This window comes from Oncorhynchus nerka, linkage group LG11 (genome assembly GCF_034236695.1).
Source record: "Oncorhynchus nerka isolate Pitt River linkage group LG11, Oner_Uvic_2.0, whole genome shotgun sequence".
Classification (NCBI taxonomy): Eukaryota; Metazoa; Chordata; class Actinopteri; order Salmoniformes; family Salmonidae; genus Oncorhynchus; species Oncorhynchus nerka.
The window spans coordinates 23,156,951-23,181,325 of record NC_088406.1 but is presented as its reverse complement, the minus strand read 5'-3'; the positions used below and the strand labels follow the sequence as shown (position 1 = coordinate 23,181,325).

At 44.8% G+C, this 24,375-nt stretch overlaps 1 protein-coding gene across 4 annotated transcripts in view; it reads left to right on the top strand.

Moving 5' to 3' along the window:
• The first annotated feature begins 1,117 nt into the window (after positions 1-1,117).
• Positions 1,118-24,375, top strand: part of ngef (neuronal guanine nucleotide exchange factor) — a 30,882-nt gene continuing 7,624 nt past the window's right edge. For 2 of the 4 annotated variants that reach the window (XR_010465031.1, XM_065024300.1), the window contains exons 1-8: positions 1,118-1,898; positions 2,658-2,987; positions 15,984-16,098; positions 16,487-16,852; positions 17,484-17,569; positions 19,398-19,633; positions 19,781-19,941; positions 20,157-20,309. Coding sequence is in view for 3 of the 4 variants with exons in the window: in XM_065024300.1 (XP_064880372.1) it covers positions 2,786-2,987; positions 15,984-16,098; positions 16,487-16,852; positions 17,484-17,569; positions 19,398-19,633; positions 19,781-19,941; positions 20,157-20,309 (1,319 nt within the window). In the remaining variant the exon portion in view is untranslated. Of the gene's footprint in view, positions 1,899-2,657; positions 2,988-9,267; positions 9,308-15,983; positions 16,099-16,486; positions 16,853-17,483; positions 17,570-19,397; positions 19,634-19,780; positions 19,942-20,156; positions 20,310-24,375 lie in introns of those variants that run through there. The other 2 variants (XM_065024301.1, XM_065024302.1) reach the window with 2 other exon arrangements.

The window sequence follows — 24,375 nt, the reverse complement described above, 5'->3', positions numbered from 1 at the left end:
GTACCTGGGCCTGGAAATGTCCCTGGGCCTGGAAATGATTGTCTTCCCCCTCCAGGATGGAGAAGCTGTCTTCATTAAAGTATGGGGATTCTTGTGGGGGGATATAGGGAGTACACAGGAGGACATTTTTCTCTGTTGAGATAATTTCCTTTTTAATTTCTAGCCAAATGTTCCTATTTTGATGAATTTAACAGAGTGAGTTTGGTCTGCTCTATACCAAATTAGCATACCTCTTGAGTCCCTTCCCTGTTTTACACCTGGTAGTTTGGTGGATGGGACTACCAGTTCTCTGTAACTTAGAGGGCAACCAGTGGATCCCTCTTCTCTATACCATGTTTTTTGTAGGATGACAATGTCTGTATTTCTGATTTCTTTGGTGAAGTCCAGATTCCTGCTCTTTAGGCCAAAGGCAGATGACCTCAGGCCTCGGATATTCTAGGATGAAATAGTGAAGGCTTTGTGTTCCATAATGTGTCCAATGTTGTTAGCCGTGTGGTTTGTAGCCATGTGGTTACACATCTCTCTCTCTCTATCTCGCTCTCCCTCTCACTGTCTGTTAGTTCAGAAACCAACCTTTTCGATATACTGTTGCCAAAAGGAGGATGAGAGTACTGATAGTCACTATAAGTAAACATCCTTTACACTTTGCCTCTCTCTCTTTTCCTTCTTTCTACTGTACCTACACACTTTCTCTATATTCAAATATTACTCATGTAGATACTGTATGTGTGTTGGTCTCATGACAACTATAATCTTCTTCTTCGTCTTAGTCTTCTTGTTTGATATAATGGCGGTGTGCAAACCAATGTTAAAGGTGGATGTCGCCACCTACTGTTCAGAAGTGTGTGGTCAATCATGATTTACAACATTAGCTCCACATTTCTAAATCCTACTACATAACTCAGTACTTCTGGGAAAATAAAAAAGAGCCTTCAAGTAGATCCTCCCTCAACCCCAAATCCCTTCCAAACACCCCGAACCCTGTCCAACCCAACACTAACCTTTGACCTCACAGAACAGCTCAATATGATTGGTTGGGTAGATCCAGTCAACAAAGCTGTGTGATTCACACAAACACACCCCACGCCCGTCTGAGGAGAGGAGTCAGTAGGGTGAGTCTGGAAAGGTGTGGTGACTGTGCCTTCTTAAATCCACCCCCTTTGTTGTTTTGTTGATGTGACGTGAGATTGTTTCTGTTATTATTGAGACGTCAAGAAGATCTCTGTGCCTTATTGTGCCTCTAATCTATTATTAGAAATTAGAATCTTTCTCAGTGACACAATAACTATTGTGGTTGGAGGATCAAGACAGAAACAGATAGTGATTCCTGTGGCGTTCTGTATAAGACACGCAGCTTCAGAGAGCTTGTGTTGTTACTCTGTCAGCCTTCCTTCCCCTATCTTTTGGATGTTGTGTAAATGTGTTTGACCCCCAGCCCCTTTCCGCCTGGTCTGATTAGAGGGAGGGAGTTTGATGGTTCGAGGCGAGCACTCTGCTCATACGAGGCCTCGCTGAGTCTCTTTCTCTGCATTATGTCATAATGGAGCCCTGGAATAGTATCTTCTGCTGCTGCGTGGAGAAATACAGAGCGAACTTTGAACTCTATTGGTCAGCTGCCTGGAGATAAGGAAGGTAGTGGGGAGCGGGTTTAGAGAGGCCGCCACACGACAAGCAGGACAACAAGCGACACGTCAGCAGGAGACACAATTCAGTACCACACTGGAGGACCGACAGGAGAACTGGCAGGTGTACTGGCTTTTAATGTGTTCTCTGATGTGCGCCAATAACCCCTATACAGGAGAATACATGGTATACACCACTTGGGAACACATCGAAGATCTTGAGAGGAGGGATATAAAGAAAAGTCCTAAAGGAGGGATCAGTGTTCCCTGGTACAGGTAAGTGGCTTTTGTGGTTCTCCAGACCACAGAAGAGCAGAGCAGAGACAGTCAGACATGCAGGTGAGGCCAGGCAGACAGTCAGACATGCAGGCTAGGCTCTGGAATGTCTTTCAGCAGGCCAAATAAAGACATCACAGCAGTGCTATTCAAAGTCTGGGTCTGCAGTGCTGTTGCCAAAATAAAATACAAATTAAGAGTACAGGTCATTGTATGGGACAATATAATAACGTTTTTGAGAAAGAGATTTAGATAAATGTATTTATTGGTTTCTTTTCATTTTGATAAGAGATGAAAATGTAATGAATTGAAAGTTATTTGTTGATTTAAAAATCGAAATGTACTTATTTTAAAGTTGTGTCATTGTATTTGGGGTGGGGTTATAAGAAATTATTGCGAGAAAATAAAATGGAGTCCCCAGAAATTCTGGCGGAAGAAATGGGGTCCCCGTTGCAAAACTTTGAATACCTCTGAGTGAGAATAGTAGATAGTGGGAGAAAGAAAAAGAGAGGGCGGGTTATACACAGAATCATTTCAGCTTAAGGAGAGAGGGGGCTGACTCTGATTGGCTCCATGGGTAACTAACACTCCTGCCCCAAAGGCAGGGGAAGGGGAGAGTGAGAGAGAGAGAGCTACGGGCCTCAGTGTGCCATGCAGTCGCTAACCTATGTGAGAATGAGCCCTGAAGTGTGTGCTGTGTTGTTGTGTTGCCTCACCGGGACTTGAGATTGACAGGGATGGATTTGCTCCTTGATTCAGGCTAACGTTTGATGGATTCTACGCTCTCATCTGCCCTGAAGCCAAACCCTACAGGAACAACCCCACAGTCCCGGATCTGAGAACAGGAGTGGGACACACACCCCAAACGGAGCTTGGAGCCCGTTGTCATGGCGATGACGGCCCTGTTCAGGGGCAAGTGGGGTCAAAAGTCACAGGAGCCCCCTGAGAAGCGGCCCGCAACGCCGGTGCACTCCAGAAATCACGAGGAGGATGAGGAGGATGACAGGGTCATCGCTCCCATCCGCAGGAACTCCCGTTTCTACCGTTCCATGAGGAAGAAGAGGCTGGCCACATCAGAACAACATGAAAGTAAGAATAGAATACACCCCTCTTCCCTTCCGCTCAGAATTTCACCAAGTGTCTGTATCTTTTGTATGCTGCAGTGGAGAGTCATTAAGTTTGAGAATACAATAACTAATTCAGTTTGAAAATACCTGGGATTTAGGTAGCATGGAATGCTGATAATCTTTGTCTACAGCACTTTTAGGAAAGTTCTGAAGTTTGTCTCCATCTAATTTCATGGAAGGCCCTAATTCTAGAGTTTAAAGCTGAGCTGGTTGGTTAACTGGATCTCTTTAGCAGTGGTGGAAAAATTACTTTTCATACATTGAGGAAAGATGCCTTAATGGAAAATGACTCAAATAAAGTGAAAGCCACCCAGTAAAATACTACTTGAGTGAAAGTCTGAAAGTGTTTTGTTTTAAATATACTTAAGTATCAAAAATGAAATTAATTGCTAAAATACACTACATGACCAAAAATATGTGGACACCTGCTCATGGAACATCTCATTCCAAAATCATGGGCATTAATATGGAGTTGGTCCCTCCTTTGCTGCTATAACAGCCTCCACTCACCTGTGAAGGCTTTCCCCTAGATGTTGAAACATTTCTGTGGGGACTTGTCTCCATTCAGCCACAACTGATGTTGAGCGATTGGGCCTGACTCTTAGTCTGCATTCCAATTCATCACAAAGGTGTTTGATGGAGTTGAGGTCAGGGCTCTGTGCAGGCCAGTCAAGTTCCTCAACACCGATTGGCATTGCGCATGGTGATCTTAGGCTTGAGTGCAGCTGCTCGGCTATGGAAACCCACTTCATGAAGCTCCCGACGAACAGTTCTTGTGCTTACGTTGCTTCCAGAGTCAGTTTGGAACAGTAGTGAGTGTTGCAACCGGGGACAGATGATTTTTATGCACTATGCGGTTCAGCACTCGGCAGTACCATTCTGTGAGCTTGTGTGGCCTACCACTTTGCGGGAGAGCCGTTGTTGCTCCTACACGTTTCCACTTCACAATAACAGGACTGGGGCAGCTCTAGCAGGGCATACATTTGATGAACTGACTTGTTGGAAAGGTGGCATCATATGACGGTGCCACGTTGAAAGTCACTGAGCTCTTCAGTAAGGCCATTCAACTGCACATGTTTGTCTATGGAGATTGCATGGCTGTTTGCTCGATTTTATACACCAGTCAGCAACGGTGTGGCTTAAATAGCCGAATACACTAATTTGAAGGGGTATCCACATACTTTTGTGTACATGTAGTGTATACTGAAACATCAACAGTAATAGGTTCAATAATTTCTAATTCCTTATATTAAAGGAATACTTAGAGGTTCTGGCAATGAAACCCGGTTTCTACTTCCCCAGAGTCAAATGAACTCCTGGATACCATTTTTATGTCTCTTCATCCAGTATGAAGGAAGTTAGAGGTATTCGCGAGCCAATACAAACTGGTGTTAGAGCAATGACTGGAAGTCTATGATATTTTCTACAGTAGCATGCTAGCAGTTACCATAGACTTCCAGTCATTGCGATATATAGATACCATAGACTTCTAGTCATTGCGATATATAGATACCATAGACTTCCAGTCATTGCGATATATAGATACCATAGACTTCCAGTCATTGCGATATATAGATACCATAGACTTCCAGTCAATGTGCTAATGCTAAACTCAGCAAAAAAAGGAACGTTCTCTCACTGTCAACTGTGTTTATTTTCAGCAAACTTAACATGTGTAAATATTTGTAAGAACCTAACAAGATTCAACAACTGAGACATAATAGTGAACAAGTTCCACAGACACGTGACTAACAGAAATTGAATAATGTGTCCGTGAACAAAGGTGTTGGTCAAAATCAAAGGTAACAGTCGGTATCTGGTGTGGCCACCAGCTGCATTAAGTACTGCAGGGCATCTCCTTCTCATGGACTGCACCAGATTTGCCAGTTCTTGCTGTCAGATGTTACCACACTCTTCCACCAAAGCACCTGCAAGTTCCAGGACATTTGCAAGTCATCACCCTCTGATCCAACAGGTCAATGGGATTGAGATCCGGGCTCTTCGCTGGCAATGGCAGAACACTGGCAATCCTATCTTGCAGGAAATCACACACAGAACAAGCAGTATGGCTGGTGGCATTGTCATACTGGAGGGTCATGTAAGGATGAGCCTGCAGGAAGGGTACTACATGAGGGAGGAGGATGTCTTTCCTGTAATGCGCGTTGAGATTGCCTGCAATGACAACAAGCTCAGTCTGATGACGCTGTGACACACCGCCCCCAGACCATGACGGACCCTCCACCTCCAAATCGATCCGACTCCAGAGTACAGGTCTCAGTGTAAATGCGAATCCGACCATCACCCATGGTGAGACAAAACCGCGACTCGTCAGTGAAGACCATTTTTTGCCAGTCCTGTCTGGTCCAGCGACGATGGGTTTGTGCCCATAGGCGACATTGTTGTCGGTGATGTCTGGTGTCACACCTGCCTTACAACAGGCCTACAAGCCCTCAGTCCAGCCTCTCTCAGCCTATTGCGGACAGTCTGAGCACTGATGGAGGGATTGTGCGTTCCTGGTGTAACTAGGGCAGTTGTTGTTGCCAACCTTTACCTGTCCCGCAGGTGTGATGTTCGGATGTACCAATCCTGTGCAGGAGATGTTACATGTGTCCTCGCAGTGGCAGACCAATCAGCTGTCTGTCCTGTCTCCCTCTAGCGCTGTCTTAGATGTCTCACAGTATGGACATTGCAATGTATTGCCCTGGCCACATCCGCAGTCCTCATGCCTCCTTGCAGCTTGCCTAAGGCACGTACACGCAGATGAGCAGGGACCCTGGGCATATTTCTTTTGGTGTTTTTCAGAGTCTGTACAAAGGCCTCTTTAGTGTCCTAAGTTTTCATAACTGTGACCTTAATTGCCTACCGTCTGTAAGCTGTTAGTGTCTTAATGACTGTTCCACAGGTGCATGTTCATTAATTGTTCATGGTTCATTGGACAAGCATGGGAAACAGTGTTTAAACCCTTTACAATGAAGATCTGTGAAGTTATTTGGATTTTTATGAATTATTTTTGAAAGACAGGGTCCTGAAAAAGGGACGTTTGTTAGCAACCCCCCTCAAACTGCACACAGATACAAAAATTGTATCCACGAATTCATCTGACTCTGGGGAAGTAGATAAAGGGCATTTCCAAAATCCTGAAGTATCACTTTAAGCAAACCAGATGGCATGATTTTTTAAATGTACAGATAACCAGGGGCGCAAACACACAGACATCATTTACAAACTAAGCATTTGTGTTTAATGAGTCTGCCAGATCAGAGGCAGTAAGGAGGACCAGAGATGTTCTCTTGAGAACTGTGTGAATTGGAAAATATTCCTATCCTGCTAAGCAATCTAAATGTAAGGAGTACTTTTGGGTGTCAGGGAAAATGTATGGAGTAAAAAGTACCTTATTTTCTTTAGGAATGTGGTGAAGTTAAAGTTGTCATAAATAGAAATAGTTGTTATTCTTTGGTGTTCCATAGACCACAGAACAGGAGTGGTTGTATTGTTCTACAGAGAACACAGGCTTGATGGTAGGCCGGTCCTGAGAGCTAATGAAACCAGAGGAACCGGTTCCAATGTTTTAAAATATGTGTGATGCCTGTTCTTCTAGCCACCCACCTTTAAGCTTCATATAGCCTGAGGCTGGAGAGGAGAGCTACCACCACTGAAATACACCTTTCCCACTGGGCAAAAAATGGTTGAATCAACGTTGTTTTCACGTAATTACAATTTGATGACATTGAATCAACTTGGAAAACTGCTTGTATTTGCAAAAAGTCATCAACAAGGGGATTTCCTTTTCTATTAACTTAAATTCAATAACAGGGTGACCTTTTTTTTGTTGATTTCACATTGAATTCAAGTTAAATTCACATTAGTTGACAACTCAACCAAGTGAAAATCAAAACTAGACGTGGAACTGACGTCTGTGCCCAGTGGGTTGTTAACATTTAGTACATACCATAATATATTGCTATTGACAACAAAGTATTCAGATACATGATGTGTAGGCCAATGGACAATGAACAGTGTGACTACACTAGTGCATTCTACGGCAGTATTGTATGAACAGTGTGACTACACTAGGGCATTCTATGGCAGTATTGTATGAACAGTGTGACTACACTAGGGCATTCTATGGCAGTATTGTATGAACAGTGTGACTACACTAGGGCATTCTATGGCAGTATTGTATGAACAGTGTGACTACACTAGGGCATTCTATGGCAGTATTGTATGAACAGTGTGACTACACTAGGGCATTCTATGGCAGTATTGTATGCTGTTTTTATTTCAACCATCCCCCTATTTTTGTTTATTACCCCAAATAAAGGTGACACCTGTACATGGTGCAGGTTTCCAGGAATAGACACAGGCCGCTAATTTCTCTAGGACTCTTTCCTGGTCCCTGGTAGACTTTGCCCAGCCTGTGGGATAGGCTTTTAGGGTGTGAGGGAAATTGCTTTATTTATGACCAGTTAGGTCAGGAGAGTCAGGTGCCCTAGTTAAACAAGAGTACGTTGTAAAACTGTTCATAAAACATATGGGACATTCTAAAATAGGATGAGAAGAGGTGCTACTCTTAGATGACGTAAGCATCAAAAACTGTAACCGTTGATCTTTCATTCTTGAAGGATTTGAGTCCTTTGAGATGAAGTCAAACCATTATTCAACCTCTAGTCAAAGCTGGTTACGATTTTCCCTTTGGGGAAAACCTTATCTTATCTCTGTCCAAGTGCTCTTTCTTATTATGGGAGTTGTATAACAATTGTTGTTGAACTTTTTCATTCCCCATACGCTCTCAAAACAATCTTGAATCTACAGGAATGATGTACAGTATTGGCTGGATGAGTTTAGAAAGCTAGGTTGATGTTTGTGTAAGCGACCTACATGTTGGTTAGTAAGGAGTTTGTTGTGGACGTTCTTACAGTACTGGGACAGCTGCACTTTTAGTGCCAGATTGTGGATGTGTTTTTTTCTGTATGTTGCTATGAACAAGTGCTGTGGGTGCCCTTGTATGGAACTGGACTGGCTGTTCCATGGCTACTGAGGTGTAAGGGAATGGAATGGCTGTGTTTCCTAGCCACTGAGATGTGTGGGACTTGACTGTCTGTTTCGTAGCTACTGAGGTGTGTGTGGGACTGGACTGGCTGTTTTGTGGTAGGTTCTAATTATCAGAGTAAGAACTCAATGGACACGATGAAAGCTCAAACCAAGTTTATTCTTCCCAAAGGATCGAACAGCTGGACAGAAAACGACATATTCACACAAGCACTGATATTGAACCTTTTCTCCTATGCGGAGTCTCCTCCTACACATCTGAACAGCCAATGCATATCTGTTGCTAGACATAGGATCCCTGATGGCTAATAACAACATATCCTGACATAATGTAAATGTTATACATTACCCTCTCTCCCTCAGTGACATGAATAAGTATATTTCATATTCTCAGAACCCAACAGTAGCTACTGAAGTCTGTGTGTGTGGGACTGGACTGGCTGTTTCCTAGCTACTGAGGTGTGTGTGTGTGTGTGGGACTAGACTGGCTGTTTCCTAGCTACTGAGGTGTGTGTGGGACTGGCTGTTTCCTAGCTACTGAGGTGTGTGTGGGACTGGCTGTTTTCTAGCTACTGAGGTGTGTGTGTGTGTGGGGGACTGGACTGGCTGTTTCCTAGCTACTGAGGTGTGTGGGGGACTGGACTGGCTGTTTCCTAGCTACTGAGGTGTGTGTGGGACTGGACTGGCTGTTTCATAGCTACTGAGGTGTGTGTGTGTGGGACTGGACTGGCTGTTTCCTAGATACTTAGGTGTGGGACTGGACTGGCTGTTTCATAGCTACTGAGGTGTGTGTGTGTTTTTCGGGACTGGACGGCTGTTTCCTAGCTACTGAGGTGTGTGTGTGTGTGTGTTGTGACGGCCCTGAATTTTTCTGAACCGTCTCAGTGCTTCTCCTTCCAATAGGGCGCTTCCTCTTCAATTCCCAATTAAATAGTGCTTCTCCTTCCAATAGGGCGCTTTCCATTTAATTCCCAATTAAATTGCCAGCATCAGCTGCGCAAAAAGGAGGTTGTGATGGAGATGTGAATGAGGATGTGTTCAACGCTCAGTTCCGAAGCGTCTCTATTCCGTTTGTGTTGTTGCCGTTATAAGTGTGTTTTGTAGCCCAATAGAGTTTACCCAGGATCGGACCCACTCTTTGCGTCCGTGGACTACACTTCTTCGTGGCCTTTCTCCGCTGGAGATCTGTTGGCGGATTGGATTGTCTGACTGACTACAACCTTTTTGTATAGGGTATTTAATTTGTTTTGATGTGATGTATACGGTGATGATTTATGTAGTTAGTTGTAGTTGAGGACTTAGTAAGAGTTGATACGCTTTAAGTTCTGTGGTAAAATAATTGTTTGTATGATTTAATACTGGGTTTACGCCACACTTGAATGAACGGACGAACATTGCGTGACAAAGGTCACTTGCGTTCCCTGAACTCCTTTACCGGGCTGGACTCTTTAGGCCCGAGGTACGGGACATTTCTGGAGGAACCAGAACTCATTGTGATATTATTATATGTGTGTGTAATCATTGATGTTGCTAATACAACCCACGCAAAAGAATATAGTTGTTTTTGAAGTTCTTTCCAATGTTTTAAGGGTTTATGAAAAGTTTATTTCCATCCTGACTTTTACACGTCCTTTGTATTGGTGTAGACTTGACGGACCAGATGGGACTCATTCCCTCCCAAACCAAAAGGAGAAACTAATGTTTTCTCTGGTAGGAACAACCTACCTGGCACCCCTATAAATAATAACCTCAAGTCAAAACCGTTAGTGTGTGTGTGTGTGTGTGTGACTGGACTGGCTGTTTCCTAGCTACTGGTGTGTGTGTGTGTGTGTGGGGGGGACAGGGCTGGCTGGCTGTTTCCTAGCTACTGAGGTGTGTGTGTGGGACTGGCTGTTTCATAGCTACTGAGGTGTGTGTGTGTGTGTGTGTGTGGGGGGGGACAGGGCTGGCTGTTTCCTAGCTACTGAGGTGTGTGTGGGACAGGGCTGGCTGTTTCCTAGCTACTGAGGTGTGTGGGACAGGGCTGGCTGTTTCCTAGCTACTGAGGTGTGTGGGACTGGACTGGCTGTTTCATAAGCTACTGAGGTGTGTGTGTGGGACTGGCTGTTTCATAGCTACTGAGGTGTAGGTGTGTGGGACTGGACTGGCTGTTTCATAGCTACTGAGGTGTAGGTGTGTGGGACTGGACTGGCTGTTTCATAGCTACTGAGGTGTGTGTGTGTGTGTCGGACTGGCTGTTTCATAGCTACTGAGGTGTGTGTGTGTGGGACTGGCTGTTTCATAGCTACTGAGGTGTATGTGTGTGTGTGTGTGGGACAGGGCTGGCTGTTTCCTAGCTACTGAGGTGTGTGGGACTGGACTGGCTGTATCATAGCTACTGAGGTGTGTGTGTGGGACTGGCTGTTTCATAGCTACTGAGGTGTGTGTGTGTGTGTGTGTGTGTGTGGGACTGGACTGGCTGTTTCATAGCTACTGAGGTGTGTGTGTCTGGCTGTTTCATAGCTACTGAGGTGTGTGTGTGTGTGTGGGACTGGCTGTTTCATAGCTACTGAGGTGTGTGTGGGGGACTGGCTGTTTCATAGCTACTGATGTGTGTGTGTGTGGGGGGGACTGGCTGTTTCATAGCTACTGAGGTGTGTGTGTGTGTGGGACTGGACTGGCTGTTTCATAGCTACTGAGGTGTGTGTGTGTGTGGGACTGGCTGTTTCATAGCTACTGAGGTGTGTGTGTGTGTGTGGGACTGGCTGTTTCATAGCTACTGAGGTGTGTGTGTGTGTGTGTGTGACTGGCTGTTTCATAGCTACTGAGGTGTGTGTGTGTGACTGGCTGTTTCATAGCTACTGAGGTGTGTGTGTGTGACTGGCTGTTTCATAGCTACTGAGGTGTGTGTGTGTGACTGGCTGTTTCATAGCTACTGAGGTGTGTGTGTGTGACTGGCTGTTTCATAGCTACTGAGGTTGTGTGTGTGTGTGACTGGCTGTTTCATAGCTACTGAGGTGTGTGTGGGACTGGCTGTTTCCTAGCTACTGAGGTGTGTGGGACTGGACTGGCTGTTTCATAAGCTACTGAGGTGTGTGTGTGGGACTGGCTGTTTCATAGCTACTGAGGTGTAGGTGTGTGGGACTGGACTGGCTGTTTCATAGCTACTGAGGTGTAGGTGTGTGGGACTGGACTGGCTGTTTCATAGCTACTGAGGTGTGTGTGTGTGTGTGTGTGTCGGACTGGCTGTTTCATAGCTACTGAGGTGTGTGGGACTGGACTGGCTGTTTCATAGCTACTGAGGTGTGTGTGTGTGTGGGACTGGCTGTTTCATAGCTACTGAGGTGTGTGTGTGTGTGTGTGGGACAGGGCTGGCTGTTTCCTAGCTACTGAGGTGTGTGGGACTGGACTGGCTGTATCATAGCTACTGAGGTGTGTGTGTGGGACTGGCTGTTTCATAGCTACTGAGGTGTGTGTGTGTGTGGGACTGGACTGGCTGTTTCATAGCTACTGAGGTGTGTGTGTCTGGCTGTTTCATAGCTACTGAGGTGTGTGTGTGTGTGTGTGTGTGGGACTGGCTGTTTCATAGCTACTGAGGTGTGTGTGGGGGACTGGCTGTTTCATAGCTACTGATGTGTGTGTGTGTGGGGGGGACTGGCTGTTTCATAGCTACTGAGGTGTGTGTGTGTGTGGGACTGGACTGGCTGTTTCATAGCTACTGAGGTGTGTGTGTGTGTGGGACTGGCTGTTTCATAGCTACTGAGGTGTGTGTGTGTGGGACTGGCTGTTTCATAGCTACTGAGGTGTGTGTGTGTGTGTGTGTGACTGGCTGTTTCATAGCTACTGAGGTGTGTGTGTGTGACTGGCTGTTTCATAGCTACTGAGGTTGTGTGTGTGTGTGTGACTGGCTGTTTCATAGCTACTGAGGTGTGTGTGTGTGTGTGGGACTGGCTGTTTCATAGCTACTGAGGTGTGTGTGTGTGGGACTGGCTGTTTCATAGCTACTGAGGTGTGTGTATGACTGGCTGTTTCATAGCTACTGAGGTGTGTGTATGACTGGCTGTTTCATAGCTACTGAGGTGTGTGTGTGTGACTGGCTGTTTCATAGCTACTGAGGTGTGTGTATGACTGGCTGTTTCATAGCTACTGAGGTGTGTGTGTGTGTGACTGGCTGTTTCATAGCTACTGAGGTGTGTGTGTGTGTGTGGGACTGGCTGTTTCATAGCTACTGAGGTGTGTGTGTGTGTGTGGGACTGGCTGTTTCATAGCTACTGAGGTGTGTGTGTGTGTGTGTGTGTGGGACTGGCTGTTTCATAGTTACTGAGGTGTGTGTGTGGGACTGGCTATTTCATAGTTACTGAGGTGTGTGTGTGTGGGACTGGCTGTTTCATAGTTACTGAGGTGTGGGACTGGCTGTTTCATAGCTACTGAGGTGTGGGACTGGCTGTTTCATAGCTACTGAGGTGTGGGACTGGCTGTTTCATAGCTACTGAGGTGTGGGACTGGCTGTTTCATAGCTACTGAGGTGTGGGACTGGCTGTTTCATAGCTACTGAGGTGCTACTCATAGCTACTGAGGTGTGGGACTGGCTGTTTCATAGCTACTGAGGTGTGGGACTGGCTGTTTCATAACTACTGAGGTTTGGGACTGGCTTTCATAGCTACTGAGGTGTGGGACTGGCTGTTTCATAGCTACTGAGGTGTGGGACTGGCTGTTTCATAACTACTGAGGTTTGGGACTGGCTTTCATAGCTACTGAGGTGTGGGACTGGCTGTTTCATAACTACTGAGGTTTGGGACTGGCTTTCATAGCTACTGAGGTGTGGGACTGGCTGTTTCATAGCTACTGAGGTGTGGGACTGGCTGTTTCATAGCTACTGAGGTGTGGGACTGGCTGTTTCATAGCTACTGAGGTGTGGGACTGGCTGTTTCATAGCTACTGAGGTGTGGGACTGGCTGTTTCATAGCTACTGAGGTGCTACTCATAGCTACTGAGGTGTGGGACTGGCTGTTTCATAGCTACTGAGGTGTGGGACTGGCTGTTTCATAGCTACTGAGGTGTGGGACTGGCTGTTTCATAGCTACTGAGGTGTGGGGCTGGCTGTTTCATAGCTACTGAGGTGTGGGGCTGGCTGTTTCATAGCTACTGAGGTGTGGGGCTGGCTGTTTCATAGCTACTGAGGTGTGGGGCTGGCTGTTTCATAGCTACTGAGGTGTGGGGCTGGCTGTTTCATAGCTACTGAGGTGTGGGGCTGGCTGTTTCATAGCTACTGAGGTGTGGGACTGGCTGTTTCATAGCTACTGAGGTGTGTGTGGGACTGGCTGTTTCATAGCTACTGAGGTGTGTGTGGGACTGGCTGTTTCATAGCTACTGAGGTGTGTGTGTGTGTGGGACTGGCTGTTTCATAGCTACTGAGGTGTGTGTGTGTGTGTGTGTGTGTGTGGGGGACTGGCTGTTTCATAGCTACTGAGGTGTGTGTGTGTGTGTGTGTGTGGGACTGGCTGTCTCATAGCTGCTGAGGTGTGGGACTGGCTGTCTCATAGCTGCTGAGGTGTGGGACTGGCTGTTTCATAGCTGCTGAGGTGTGGGACTGGCTGTCTCATAGCTGCTGAGGTGTGGGACTGGCTGTTTCATAGCTGCTGAGGTGTGGGACTGGCTGTCTCATAGCTGCTGAGGTGTGGGACTGGCTGTCTCATAGCTGCTGAGGTGTGGGACTGGCTGTTTCATAGCTGCTGAGGTGTGGGACTGGCTGTTTCATAGCTGCTGAGGTGTGGGACTGGCTGTTTCATAGCTGCTGAGGTGTGGGACTGGCTGTTTCATAGCTGCTGAGGTGTGGGACTGGCTGTTTCATAGCTGCTGAGGTGTGTGTGTGTGTGTGGGGTACTGTGTGTTTCTTATGTACTGAGGTGAAGATTTACCTGGCGGTAACTATGATGTTGAAATGTCTATTTGCTCTTTTCCATCTGACTGCCAATCCACTGTCTCATCGGTTCAGCCAGGCAATTTATATACTAGATCTACACTGTAAAAATTGTCTAGACTTAAAAAAAAAAAAATTTAGACAAACATTTGGTTTTCAACATTGGAGATTTGTAATTACTGGCTGTCTCTCTGATATTTGCAACTTTGTTTCAATATTGAAATTCGATCTCCAGCTGCTCATTAACTCATTGTTAAGGATATATCCCCCAAAATCACTAGACAATAGATTAAACAATCCCAAACACATCTATTTGTGTTTATTATTCTGTTATTCTGGCTACACTGTTAGGCGTGACTGTGTTAGCCAAAGTTGGCTAGCTAGCAAGCAAGGGATAAGAACGTTACCAACCATCATGGCAAAGTAACATTTTAGAATGAACGACTGGGTCGCGTCCATAGATTTAGAATAAAAAAAACGTAATGACTGAGTTGCCTCTGGCAACCGATAGAACGAATGACAAGCTGGCTTGTGTACCAATCATTGATTTGTGTCTGGACTATATCTCATGTAAGTATTAAACAGTATGAATAAGTTCATACAGATTTAAATGAAAATATGTCAATCATTGTTTGAATATGTTGGTAACCCGTTGTATAAAAGTGATTATATTGGTTTGGTTACCGGTCCAAGACGAACCCGTGCCAATATATCCTCCAAACACCGGCTTCTTGGGCATATTCACTTAACTAGAACAACATGTGCCTTTGCCCTCTGTGGTCTTAGATCAGCAGAAAAAGGTGGCACTTAACTGATGCATATCATTCATTACTTAATCGGTGGGTGCATAGAACTTCTGTTACAACAATAACCTGGAACATATGGAAGCAATTGACCCCAAATAAGCAGGAGGTCATCTCAGAAAAGGGGATTTTGAATACTAGCTATCCAGATTGCATGGACCAATCTGAGGTCCTTGGATAGTCCCTACCTCATTAAAATGGTTAAAGGAAGGGTTAAGGTTTAGGGTAGGGACATCCCAAGGATCCCGGATAATACTGGATAATCGGATAATCAAGCTCTTTCATGTCAGTGAAGGTTAGATGGATCAAAGAACAGGAGGTACCTTGTCCACTGTGGAGTGTTGAGAAAGTTCAAACTGTATGCCCATTGGCCAGAATCTTACAACGCTATCCCATCTCCCTACTCGATTTATCTGATTCCCTTAATCCTTTAAGTGTTGACATTGATAGTCTGCCAAGCGTATACTCTTCTGAGGAGTTCTTGGTTATTATTATGGTCTGTCTGAGTCAGCAACCAGGAAGTAGAGGATTCAGCTAGCTAAGGATGAGTTTCCTGACCAAAAATGCTGCCACCCCCAAAGTCCAATGTGTTTGTGACCTCCTGTACCACATTCAAAATATAATATTGTCCTTTGTTTTAGTTGTATAGACAATAGTTGACATCTCAATGTCTCTTTTGTTAAATTGGATTCACACAGCTGTTTATCAAGAGCTTATAGCTGACTAAATCAAATTTCACTGTATGAGTGTTCTCGTGAGATAATCACTCACTTAACACACCCACTTGGTGTCAGTTTGCCAGAGGAAAATCTGGTCTGAACGGTGTTAGTCAGTGGTGCAGCAGCTTTTATAGAATCAGAATGGAGCTGCTAGGCAAACAGTGCCATTGAAAAACAATCACTAAGTAGACTAGTTCAGCACTGAGAGGAAAACCCAGTTATTCACGTGTCCCAGTGTACAGTAATCTGCTGAAAACACTCCCTCAATCCAACTCAGGAGGCTCTCCTAGCAACACATTATTCCATCTAAAGGAGGTTTCAAAGTCATGACCACCTGCCAATCAACCCTGTACTCACTGTGTGTGTGTTTTAATATAGAAAATAGAGGTAGAGCTCCTCTATTTTCCTTGTCCTTCACCCACTGTTTCCTCTTTGCTCACACCCCTTTCCCTTAATCCTTAATTATCTTCTCTCTCTTCCTCTTTCAGGCCCTGCAGTCTCTCTGAGGCCTGGCCCAGAGCCCAGCCCAGCCAGCAGGTCAGGCAGCAGCACCCTCAGTGTCCCTGATCTCCAGAAACCTCCCCTATCTCCCCGTGCACGACGGTGAGCCTCGCCATAAGCCAGGCCAGACTGATTCAAACCCAGACACTCACACGCAGACACACACTCAAACTGAGAAGCAACCATTTTATCATTGTCTTTTATGAGCTGCCTTTCCATTGAGTGAGATATGAGCCTAAAGCAAGCTGCACTGCTCTTTATCCCATATATTGTGTCAAGGAAAATCTGTTTTCTGAGTGTTAGTTAAATTCACATTTGAGTCATTTAGCAGATGCTCTTATTTAGAGCGACTTAAAGTAGTGAGTGCATACATTTTCATACTTTTTTGTTACTGTAATACAGTTAGTTATATTTGCCTCATCTTCAAGTAGAGATCTCTTTTACTTATTGTTATTGCAGCTGCTTATTACTGTGTGCCTGTTGTATGTAGAATGCCAACATCTCCACGTACACTCCATTCTGGAACTGTGTTGCCAAGCAACGGGGAGCCCAGGAGCCCACACATACTTTCTAGCGGGGCTTCTTCCCCTCTTTGGATGAGGAGCGGAGGAGGAGAAGGAGGGAGGAGGAGCGCAGATACTTCTCCAGCTAGCGGTCAGTGTGGAGGGGGCTCCACTTCCTCCTCCTCTGTTTCTAGCGCTCTGTTGTATCGGACACATGGCATGCACGCACACACTGAAGACATGGAGAGCCTCTCAGAACGCACCGCCGCCTGCTCTGTACGGGAGCCCGGAGGGGACACACAGTCACCGCAACCAGCGGAAGAGGGGGTCGACGTAGAGGGGGTCAAACTCAGGTAAAAAGATGGGGAGAAGAACTGTTGGTTTCTGCAAGTGGTACTTATGTGCTAATTGGTAGTATGTTGCAGGTGATTTATTTCTGTGTAATAATAATATGAAGAGGTGCTCAGTGAAGTACTAACAGTATGTAGTGAGCTAGGCAGTGTGGAGATAAACTTGCAGTCATCTGATTTATTTTTTTTTTGTGCCTGTGGGAGTTGCAGCATTTCTGTACCTTCTATCAAATTCATATTGGTAGCAAAAAGGACTCCCTGGGCTCTGGTTTAAATCTTGGCATGAATATATTCCTCATTTTATGTGAATCTTCTTTTTAAAATGCATATTATTGATTTTGAGGATGGAATCTCACATAGAAGGAATGTCTGTGGGAACAAGGATCTATTGGTAGCCTGTTGAGATATGAATATCTAACATTTCTCATGCAGTGTCAGGAGACCAAGTATAATGAACAGATGGTATTTGGACAATGTGAAATGAAGTGCTCTCAATCTGACTCCTAGACCTCCAGATGCTCCAATGATTGTCCTCGAATTGTTGTAAATTATAGGATGAACAGTGCTTTGCCGTTGACGTCAAAGCATCTCCTTGCTCATCTCATCTTTATTTTTTCTCTCTTTCTCTACTCAGGTTGGTGAGCAATGGGGAAAGAAAGGGCTCAACACCATTGAAAATAGAATCCATCTGCTACAGTCTCAACATTGTCAAGAACATTGGTGAGAATTTTTTTGCCAGTAGAACTGTCAATTCCATGCAAGTTGGAGGTAACATATGTATTCCACCCACAGCACTTCAACCTCCAGAGCTGCTGCTGCACTGACATAATGATATTCTCTGTTCCACCACACACATGCGCAGATGGTAATACACACAAGCACATTCAGGTATAGAACACACACACACACACACACACACACACACACATACTGCTGTTAACAACAACATATCTATCCTATGACATTGCCTTAAAAAGAACAAGATTTCCCTGAAGTTGCATCCATCTATCACTTAAAACTTCAATGTGCATCCGTCAAGGTTGAAGGTTAAGTTTCATGTGTGGTGGGGCTCTGTTCTCTGTGCTTACAGTCATGGGTATAGATGAGTTCAGAGCAAGGTTAAAGGTCAGGTGCTGCACACCTGTTCTGTATATGTAAATAAAAGGATGTCCTTTGAAAGGATGCATTAATAGAAGAACTCAGGTGAAAGTGCTTATTGTCAACATGTTGGTTTAAGCGTCTCTTTCTTCTCTCTCAATCTCTCACTCGGACTGTCTTTATAGCCCTCTTTTCTCTCTCCCTCTCTTATATAAGTGTCAATACCAGACGCCCACCTACAATAGGTTAGCATTTGAATCTGACTAAGGGGGCGTATGCAACTGTTTCCTGCTTTTCAACATCACCTTAACCTCTGTAGTGGAGAGGACAGAACACACTCACACATGCATGCATATGCACGCACACACAGTGCCAACGTTCTCCTCCGCAACTAACCACCCCGCTTATCAATGTGCAAATATCCAGCCCTCTTTCACCTGAAACTGGCTGAGGGAAAGGTAGAGAGGACTGAGAAATGTGAAGTCAGTCAGCCACTGGTGCCCTGCCAATATGCAAAGGAGATGAGATCCATTCTTTCAAAGGAGATGAGATCCATTCTTTCAAAGGAGATGAGATCCATTCTTTCAAAGGAGATGAGATCCATTCTTTCAAAGGAGATGAGATCCATTCTTTCAAAGGAGATGAGATCCATTCTTTCAAAGGAGATGAGATCCATTCTTTCAAAGGAGATGAGATCCATTCTTTCAAAGGAGATGAGATCCATTCTTTCAAAGGAGATGAGATCCATTCTTTCAAAGGAGATGAGATCCATTCTTTCAAAGGAGATGAGATCCATTCTTTCAAAGGAGATGAGATTCATTCCTTTCAAAGGAGATGAGATCCATTCTTTCAAAGGAGATGAGATCCATTCTTTCAAAGGAGATGAGATCCATTCTTTCAAAGGAGATGAGATCCATTCTTTCAAAGGAGATGAGATCCATTCTTTCAAAGGAGATGAGATCCATTCTTTCAAAGGAGATGAGATCCATTCTTTCAAAGGAGATGAGATCCATTCTTTCAAAGGAGATGAGATCCATTCTTTCAAAGGAGATGAGATCCATTCTTTCAAAGGAGATGAGATCCATTCTTTCAAAGGAGATGAGATTCATTCCTTTCAAAGGAGATGAGATCCATTCCTTTCAAAGGAGATGAGATCCATTCCTTCCAAATTGACTATACACAATAACTCATGTAGTTACACAACTCCACGATTTCACATAAATATAAAGGGAACATTTTAGTTCTAGGTCACGGGTGTCAATGTAAAGACACCAAAGTGTAGTTGTGAGTTATAAGTTTGATTCCCCCATGGGCCACATGCTGTGATGTGGCTTCAGACTAAGTGTCTGCTAAATAACCCTAAAAATATAATATTGTTATCACACAAACATGACCATGTTGTCTTCCTTCGGTCTTTTTTCTTTCTATTTTGTCCCTTTCTTCCCTCCAGCCTTCCTGTACCAGGAGTACCGGGACACATCCAAGCAGCAGGAGATCGAGCAGCGACGGCAGCAGGAAGGGTTGACCTATGGGGTCAGCGCGGGGTTAGGGGTGACGTCCCCACCAGCCCTGCAGCTGCAGTTGAGGAACAACTCCCGCTCTCTGAGTCTGTGGCAGAACCTGGAGGTTGTGCAGCAGAGCGGCCTGCTCACCCAGCTACTGCAGAGAGAGATCATCATACAAGAGGTGTGAGGTCAAAGGTCATACAGTAAAGGGAAGGGCTGTACAGCAGAGAGAGGTGAAAGGTTATACTGTAGGGTAAAAGTTCAGAGAGGTCTTACCTGAATGGTAAGTGAATGCCTTCTTGACCTGTGTCCTCGCTCTCTTCTCTAGGCCATGTTTGAGCTGGTAACCTCAGAGGCGTCCTACTACAAGAGTCTGGAGGTGCTGGAGACCCACTTCCTGAAAAACCCTGTGCTGGTCAACACACTCAGCCAATCAGACATGCACTTCCTGTTCTCCAACATTGAGGAGGTGATGAAGGCCAGCGAGAGGTAAGAGAAGCGTTTGTGTGTGTGACTAATCAACCCCCCATCCTCTCTGCAATGTTTGATTACTGACCCCACTAAACTGCTGTTAAGCTTTCTGAAAGTAAAAAGCAAACCAGTCCTTAATCATCTTTCATTCCATATCATACTATAATAGTTGTACGGTGACATTTATTCAACTGTCCCCTGCTGATTATGTCATACTATACATCCTTCCTTAGGTTCCTGATGGACCTGGAGAACCGCATCGAACAGTCCCTCCAGATCTCAGAGGTGTGTGACATCGTCCACGACCACGCCGTCAAGCACTTCCACGTCTTTATCACCTACGTCATCAACCAGGTGTATCAGGAGAAGAACTACCGACGCATTCTGTGGGTACCCCTCCAACTAATGTCTACAGTAGTACCATATGTTGTGTAACCTCTCTGTGGGTACCCCTCCAGCTAATGTCTACAGTAGTACCATATGTTGTGTACCCCTCCAACTAATGTCTACAGTAGTACCATATGTTGTGTAACCTCTCTAACTAATGTCTACAGTAGTACCATATGTTGTGTAACCTCTCTGTGGGTACCCCTCCAACTAATGTATACAGTAGTACCATATGTTGTGTAACCTCTCTGTGGGTACCCCTCCAACTAATGTCTACAGTAGTACCATATGTTGTGTAACCTCTCTGTGGGTACCCCTCCAACTAATGTCTACAGTCGTACCATATGTTGTGTAACCTCTCTGTGGGTACCCCTCCAACTAATGTCTACAATAGTACCATATGTTGTGTAACCTCTCTGTGGGTACCCCTCCAACTAATGTCTACAGTAGTACCATATGTTGTGTAACCTCTCTGTGGGTACCCCTCCAACTAATGTCTACAGTAGTACCATATGTTGTGTAACCTCTCTAACTAATGTCTACAGTAGTACCATATGTTGTGTAACCTCTCTGTGGGTACCCCTCCAACTAATGTCTACAGTAGTACCATATGTTGTGTAACCTCTCTAACTAATGTCTACAGTAGTACCATATGTTGTGTAACCTCTCTGTGGGTACCCCTCCAACTAATGTCTACAGTAGTACCATATGTTGTTACCTCTCTGTGGGTACCCCTCCAACTAATGTCTACAGTAGTACCATATGTTGTGTAACCTCTCTGTGGGTACCCCTCCAACTAATGTCTACAGTAGTACCATATGTTGTGTACCCCTCCAACTAATGTCTACAGTAGTACCATATGTTGTGTAACCTCTCTGTGGGTACCCCTCCAACTAATGTCTACAGTAGTAACATATGTTGTGTTACCTCTCTGTGGGTACCCCTCTAACTAATGTCTACAGTAGTACCATATGTTGTGTAACCTCTCTGTGGGTACCCCTCCAACTGTCTACAGTAGGACCATATGTTGTGTAACCTCTCTAACTAATGTCTACAGTAGTACCATATGTTGTGTAACCTCTCTAACTAATGTCTACAGTAGTACCATATGTTGTGTAACCTCTCTGTGGGTACCGCTCCAACTAATGTCTACAGTAGTACCATATGTTGTGTACCCCTCCAACTAATGTCTACAGTAGTACCATATGTTGTGTTACCTCTCTGTGGGTACCCCTCCAACTAATGTCTACAGTAGTACCATATGTTGTGTTACCTCTCTGTGGGTACCCCTCCAACTAATGTCTACAGTAGTACCATATGTTGTGTTACCTCTCTGTGGGTACCCCTCCAACTGTCTACAGTAGTACCATATGTTGTGTTACCTCTCTGTGGGTACCCCTCCAACTAATGTCTACAGTAGTACCATATGTTGTGTAACCTCTCTAACTAATGTCTACAGTAGTACCATATGTTGTGTAACCTCTCTGTGGGTACCCCTCCAACTAATGTCTACAGTAGTACCATATGTTGTGTTACCTCTCTGTGGGTACCCCTCCAACTAATGTATACAGTAGTACCATATGTTGTGTTACCTCTCTGTGGGTACCCCTCTAACTAATGTCTACAGTAGTACCATATGTTGTGTAACCTCTCTGTGGGTACCCCTCCAACTAATGTCTACAGTAGTATCATATGTTCTGTAACCTCTCTGTGGGTACCCCTCCAACTAATGTCTACAGTAGTACCATATGTTGTGTAACCTCTCTGTGGGTACCCCTCCAACTAATGTCTACAGTAGTACCATATGTTGTGTAACCTCTCTGTGGGTACCCCTCCAACTAATGTCTACAGTAGTACCATATGTTGTGTAACCTCTCTGTGGGTACCCCTCCAACTAATGTCTACAGTAGTACCATATGTTGTGTAACCTCTCTGTGGGTACCCCTCCAACTAATGTCTACAGTAGTACCATATGTTGTGTAACCTCTCTGTGGGTACCCCTCCAACTAATGTCTACAGTAGTACCATATGTTGTGTAACCTCTCTGTGCAGTAGTACAATAGAGATGGAGTTGTGGTTGGTATGGCAGCTGTGTCAAACTGTTGACCATCACAGATCATTATTTTCAATTTAGAGTTGACAGTTGAGTATGACGATCTATGCGATTTATGCGCAGTAGACCTATGTACTGACTGAATAAGATGGTCTGTGAGTTGTATGACAGAATAACACATGACTTTCAACACAGTGGAAAGTGGCTGTCCATCCTAGTGACTGAAACAGAACAAATCCTTAAAGAACCTTGAGCTGTGGCTATGATAACAACAGAACACCTCCGCATTGAATAACATTTTGTTCACCTGTCAAAAGTTTGGAGACACCTACTCATTCAAGGGCTTTTCTTTATTTGGACTATTTTCTACATTGTAGAACAATAGTGAAGACATCAAAACTATGAAATAACACATGGGATCATGTAGTAAGCAAAAAAAAAGTGTTAAACAAATCAAAACATATTTTATATTTGAGATTCTTCAAAGTAGCCACCCTTTGCCTTGATGACAGCTTTGCACACTCTTGGGATTCTCTCAACCAGCTTTGCCTGGAATGCTTTTCCAACAGTCTTGAAGGAGTTTCCACATATGCTGAGCACTTGTTGGCTGCTTTTCCTTCACTCTGCGGTCCATCTCATCCCAAACCATCTCATTTGGGTTGAGGTCGGGTGATTATGGAGGCAAGGTCATCTGATGCAGCACTTCATCACTCTCCTTCTTGGTCAAAGAGCCCTTAACCAGCCTGGAGGGGTGTTGGGTCATTTTCCTGTTGAAAAACAAATTATAGTCCCACTAAGCGCAACCCAGATGGGATGGTCTATCGCTGCAGAATGTTGTGGCCATGCTGGTTAAGTGTGCCTTGAATTCTAAATAAATAATTGATAGTGTCCCCAGCAAAGCTCCTCCTCCATGCTTCACAGAGGGAACCACACATGCAGAGATAATCTGTTCACCTACTCTGCGTCTCAAAAAGACACGGCGGTTGGAACCAAAAATCTCAAATTTGAACTCATCAGACCAAAGGACAGATTTCCACCATTGTAATGTCCAATGCTCATGTTTCTTGGCCCAAGCAAGTCTCTTCTTCTTATTGGTGTCCTTTAGTAGTGGTTTTGCTGCAGCAATTCAACCATGAAGGCCTGATTCACGCAGTCTCCTCTGAACAGTTGATGTCTGTTATTTGAACTCTGTAAAGCCCTCCTCTGCAGCAGAGTTAACTCTGGGTCTTCCTTTCCTGTGGCGGTCCTCATGAGAGCTGGTTTCATCATAGTGCTTGAGGGTTTTTGCGACTGCACTTGAAGATACTTTCAAAGTTCTTGAAATGTTCTGTAATGACTGACCTCAATGTCTTAAAGTAATGATGGACTGTCATTTCTCTTTGCTTATTTGGGCTGTTCTTGTCATAATATGGACTTGATATTTTACCAAATAGGGCTATGTTCTGTATACCATCCCTACCTTGTCACAACACAACTGATTGTCTCAAACGCATTAAGAAAAAGAAATTCCACAAATTCAACGTGCTCAGACCCCTCATGTACTCCCTGTTCACTCATGACTGCATGGCCAGGCATGACTCCAACACCATCATCAAGTTTGCGGAAGACACAACAGCCTATCGGGAGGAGGTCAGAGACCTGGCCATGTGGTGCCAGGACAACAACCTCTCCCTCAATGTGATCAAGACAAATGAGATGATCGTGGACTACAGGATAATGTGGACCGAGCACGTCCCCATTCTCATCGATGGGGCTGTAGTGGAGCAGGTTGAGAGCTTCAAGTTCCTTGGTGTCCACATCACCAACAAACATCATGATCCAAACACACCGAGACAGTTGTGAAGAAGGCACGACAATGCCTATTACCCCTCAGGAGACTGAAAAGATTTGGCTCAAAAAGTTTGACAGCTGCACCATCGAGAGCATCCTGACCTGATATGGCAACTGCTCGGCCTCCGATCGCAAGGCACTACAGAGGGTAGTACATCACTTGGCCCCAGTACATCACTGGG